Source organism: Haliotis cracherodii, unplaced genomic scaffold (assembly GCF_022045235.1).
Source record: "Haliotis cracherodii isolate W230 unplaced genomic scaffold, xgHalCrac1.p SCAF_13, whole genome shotgun sequence".
In the NCBI taxonomy this organism is placed as follows: domain Eukaryota; kingdom Metazoa; phylum Mollusca; class Gastropoda; order Lepetellida; family Haliotidae; genus Haliotis; species Haliotis cracherodii.
In genome coordinates, this window is record NW_027266268.1 from 32697035 (window position 1) to 32702754 (window position 5720).

General features: G+C 39.3%; 1 protein-coding gene across 1 annotated transcript; it reads left to right on the forward strand.

Moving 5' to 3' along the window:
* Positions 1-637: 637 nt before the first annotated feature.
* Positions 638-4822, forward strand: LOC139459867 (protein shisa-5-like). The gene is made up of 3 exons (XM_071241575.1): positions 638-839; positions 2264-2545; positions 4148-4822. Exons 1-3 carry the CDS (start codon positions 803-805, stop codon positions 4330-4332), a joined length of 504 nt encoding a protein of 167 aa, XP_071097676.1. The 5' UTR covers positions 638-802; the 3' UTR covers positions 4333-4822.
* The last annotated feature ends 898 nt before the right edge of the window (positions 4823-5720 follow it).

Here is a 5720-nt window from a genome sequence, read left to right on the forward strand (position 1 = left end):
CCCACACGATGATTTATGTTATTGAAAGCTGATACATAAATGAAACTCGATTCAATAATGTGTCGGTCATAGCTGTCAGAATGTAACCTGGTTTTAGCATGTTTGATTCAAGTCATTCAAAACTCACAAGTTATCTGTAGGATTGGTTGGTTTGTCGTTTTACGCCGCACTCAGCAATATTCAAGCTATATGACGGCGGTCTGTAAATAATCGAGTCTGGACTAGACAATCCAGTGATTGACATCATGAGCACCGATCCACGCAATATGGGACACGATGACATGCATCAACCAAGTCAGCCAGTCTGACCACCCGATCCCGTTAGTCGCCTTTTACGACAAGCATAGTCGCCTTTTACGGCAAGCATGGGTAGCTGGAGACCTATTCTACCCCGGATTCTTCACGGGTCTTATCTGTAAGGTTTGGGTTTTTTTTAATAACATTATATAAAATGACTCAGAACTCTGTGATTGATATGAGTTTTGTGAGTAATGTGAATCAGTCCTTTACGTTACTTTAACCAAAACTTCCCCAGTAATTATTTTCAGTAGTTTCTGTTTCAGCGGGCGTGCTAATTACTTCGTTTCACAAACCAGTTTTACTTTTTGTACTAACCACCAATACATAGAGGGCGCTGTTGTTACCAATGTAAAAGATCTATTCACGGAAGAAGGTCTATGGCCTTGGTCAAATGATATGCGCTCTATGTCTCTCGTATAAACAGAGAGAAAAACAAGTTATATTCTTGGTGTTCAAAACCTTTTACAGGCAATAAGTTCCAGTTTCGACTGAGATTCACAATATGGCTGCCCGAAAGTTGCTCGATTTCGACGATGACTGTAAGCTGAACCATGTTGATTTTTAAGTTTTAGGCCTATATGTTTTATCATTGCCAGAATGACATTTCAGTTTATAAGACAACTGAACACTCATACCTGCTGGGATAGATGGTGACTATTCTAGAATTGTTAATTTATCAGAGTTGATAAACTCATATAGCCTAATCATTCTCAATCTCACTTAGTCACTGTTCTGGGAAACCACAGGAATTCATCAGCTGTTCCAAGCGAAACTGAAACTGCAGATGAAATCAGAGACCATATACCGATTTATACGTGACAGTCTCATACTATTCATGGGAAGTGTTGATTTATGTGTTTGACTGTTTCATTGATATATTTCATCTTCATCTACGAAATCATTTGAGAAAGCATGAAACATAAAGTTGTCCCTAAAGGTATGTGAGTCACTTCCTGTGGTTTTTCTAGAAACAAATGGCATGAGGACATTATACCAATACTATTAATGGCTTATCATTCGTCGTGAAGAATTTGGCAAATTTGATAATGATATAAAAGAATTTTGTATCTTAAGTTGATAAAATGAACTGATCTGAAACTGCACAAAAATGATTCACATGAATTCTTTTGAATGTGAAGTTTATAGTTTGTTGTTTCACATTTTGAAAATATCTTTAATCATGTTTAAGGTCCTACTAAATAGAATCTGGGTGAATGATACTAAATATTTGAATTTGATCTATAATTGTGTTCTTGTATTAATTGTAATAAAGTGCCATTAATGGGCGTGACATGATCATGTACTGATATTCTAACGATCGTACCAAATTGAGAAAGACATGTTTTATTGACTGACTGCACTGCGTTATTAAACTCCCTGACATTCCCGGATGTAAATAGTAGGACTTATATTTTATGAAGATTAAGTGCAGATCCTCTCCCTGTCACTCTGGCTTTCTGTATACAAGTCAAATTATGATAAAAGTAAGAATGCTGACAATTGATGTAATGTCTCAAAAATCCTCACAATATCAACACGGTTTGAAATTTCTAATTACCATAAGTCCGCTAGTCCGAGACTAGTAAAATTCAGGAAGGACTAGTGACATTTCCATGTGGACTACTTCTTTTACCATTAGGGTGATGGCAACTCTGTAGAAGATAAATTTTGTTGACTAGAGAAAATAACAGAAAATCTAACCCTTATTGATAACCAATGAATTTTGAAACTTATCCTTGTTCACAATATGGATTTCTTCCTTCTTCTTTCAATTCTTATGTGGAAATGTGCTTCTGAAAACATTGTACCCAAACACATCCCAGCATCACCATGGTAACCACCCAAACAAATGGGTCACGCACTGTAATTACATGCGTTGTGACCTTATACAATATGATCACCTGACTACCCCTGCCACATCATTCAAAAGCATGACAACTGTACATTGTGTGTTTGTTCACAGATATCGAAAGGGCTGCCTCAATGACAATGACAGCCATCATAGGCATCATTGTAGGAATAATAGTGCTGATAATTATCGTGGTCATCCTCGTCTGTTTCTGCGTGTGTCGTCGTCGACGAGGGTACACAGGCCGCACGCTGTACTCGCCTGCTCCACAAGCGACAACAACAACAACAACATCATACCCAGCCAATGCAACGATAATGTACCCAGCCCAGCAGCCGATGCCACAGCAGCCTGTCAACTACCAACACTATCCAGCTCAGCCACCCCCAGGACAAGGTAGATAGTGCTGTTCAAGTCTTGTTGCCCCAAATTGTAAATTTCTTAATTTCCATCCCATCCCATGGGGACCCACTGGTTGAAAGAGGAAACTGTGGATTGGGTGGTCAGAGTCGGTTGACAACGTGTCATTGTGCCTAGACAGCGTGGATCATTTCCAATAATGTCAATCACTGGATTGTCTGATGCAGATTTGATTATATATAGGCCACCTTTATACTCTAATTGCTGGAATATTGCTGAGTGGGGCGGTAACCAACACACCCTTGATGCCCATGGACATTCCAAGACAGAATAGGTCACTAGTACCACATGGCTATCTCGACCTGTGAAGATCCGGGATAGAATAGGTCTTCAACAACCCATGCTCGCCGTAAGAGGCAACTTTGCTCGTCGAAAGAGGCTACTAACGGGATCAGGTGGTCATGCTCGCTGTCTAAGTTGATGTATGTTATCGTATCCCAATTGCATGGATCTATGTTCATGATGTTAATCACTAGATTATCTGGTCCAGACTCGATTATATACGACGGTGGTCTGTAAATAATCAAGCCTGGACCATACAATCCAGTGATTGACATCATGAGCATTGATCTTCGCAAATGGGATCAATGGCATGCATCAACCAAGTCAGCGAGCCTGACCACCCGATCACGTTAGTCGCCTCTTACGACAAGCATAGTCACCTTTTAGGGCAAACGTGGGTTGCTGAAGACCTATTCTACCCCGGATCTTCACGGGTCTCATATTAGAGTAAAAAGTCTCATTATGAGGATGCTCCACTGAACACTGAACCACACATAAGGGAAACTATGTATGTATAGGAGAGTGGAAGGTGATTCGATCCCCAGCTGCGTTATGCCAAAAGATGTGAAAAGATGGTATTTATTGTTAGCCAGCCTGACACTCAGCATACTAAAACAAATCGATTTGGGAGTCTGTATTTTGTGTTTGAGTATGGCATTCACATTAAACTCAGCATGGTATCTCATGGCTGGTGCTACCAAACGCACTTGTCGCTTTATAAATGCAATAATCTTGACTGCAACGTTATGCCCAATATCATTTCACATCACCTATTAGCATGTACATGTATATATTCCAGGGTTTTATTTTGGGTCGCACAATTATATTGAGTGTACAAAATTCTTTACAAGAAAAATTAAGGCCCTTTGATTAAGATAATTATCAAAGTTTATAGTACAGTACTTGAGAGGACCCTAATTTTCCTGTAAGGGCCCTTGAAGTTAATTATTGAGGGTCCCCTTGATGCCCAGTTTTGTAAGTCAGGGTAGAACCCTGGATCCCCAGTTTTGTAAGTCAGGGTAAAACCCTGTACCTCCAGTTTTGTAAGTCAGGGTAAAACCCTGGATCTCCAGTTTTGTAAGTCAGGGTAAAACCCTGTATCTCCAGTTTTGTAAGTCAGGGTAAAACCCTGTATCCCCAGTTTTGTAAGTCAAGGTAAAACCCTATATCCCCAGTTTTGTAAGTCAAGCTAAAACCCTGTATCCCCAGTTTTGTAAGTCAGGGTAAAACCCTGTATCCCCAGTTTTGTAAGTCAAGCTAAAACCCTGTATTTGTCTATTGTTTCTGTTTGAACAGCTCCACCCCCGTATCCTGGTCCACCACATTCAGGCTACCCTCCTGGACCTGCTCCGTATCCCATGGCAACAGCTGAACAGCAGTGGCAACCTCCTCAATATAAAATGGACTCTGCCGGATACACAGGAGGAACGGACCAATCATATTTGCAGAAAGCCTCTGCGCCACCCCCTGAACCATATTAGATGTGACGCGAAATGTGATTGGACAATGCACAAAGTGCCAAAAGTTCTAAAAGACAGTGATGGACATTGGATTCTACTTGTTGTCATGGCGACAGTGGGAACAGAACATGTTTAATTAAGGCTGGACCTATTGATATTAATTCCATCCTCTGTATTCTCATTTGACAACTTTTAAAGAGGACAGAATAAATCAGGGTTGATAAAAACCTCTTGAAGTAAGGTTAAGACAGTATTATGATAATTATGTTTTCGTTATGACTAATATAAGAATATTTGATAAAATGTTAGAATATTTGATATAATGTTAAAATATTTGATATAATGTAATGCAATTTTGAGATATTTTGTTGATTTTTGCTTAAGGCAGGTTTGTTAGTAAGACATGAAAATTGTTTTGCACTTATTTACATGATGGAGGAGTACGAATCTCAGGCGGTAGGATGATGGAAACCAATAGATAGTCAAAATTGGACTCCTAATAGTTTTGAGACCAAGATTTGGATTTGGTTTGTGGAGCATTATTTGTCTTGCCAACAAATGTGGACGCTGAGATGGCGTTATTAGGGGAACAATAATTTCTCTTCCCCCAAAATCTGTTCACACATTTCAGTGATTGAAAAAAAATGTGTTGGAACTCTTTTGATTACATCATCCAACCCACATTGTGTTTTACATTTTGATCATCTAAAGAGACTACTGTTGAAAATGTGTTTTTGCAATTTTATTTTTATTCTTCAACCACTGCCTTTTTTATTATCTTAGATCGATCCCATAATCAAGGAGTAAACAATTTGGCCTACTCCAAATTATTATCTTGTTTCATCGGGCTATACCTTGTTACCATAGTTACACACACAGAATACTTGTTTGAAAATTGACACAGAACACAAGCACCGCACAGTTCTACAGATTGGTGGTCTCCACTTTCCCAGCTCGGACTATAACCATTGCAACAGTTTACATTTTGTTTTATTACCACTGCTGACATGATGGATGTGTGATTGATTGGATACTTGTAAGTGCATGGGAATATTACTGTTAGTGGCCCGTAAACATGGCTCTGTGATTGGCTCTGTAATTGGCTTTGTGTTACCATGGCGTCAGATAGTTCACTGCCCGACAGCATGGCTCTAATTTCATTCTGTTACCATGGATACTTCAGTGCGCTAGAGCATGGCTCTCTGTTTCGTTCTATGTTACCATGGATATTTCAGTGCCCAACAGTATGGCTCTATTTCATTTTGTGTTACCATGGATACTTCAGTGCCCGACATGGCTGTTCCATTCTGTTTAATTCATTTAAAATTTTTTTGCCCCAAGTTGGATTGGCATCTCTGCATCTATGAATAGGTTCTTTTTTTTATATGTTTGTTGAGACATGGGTTGTG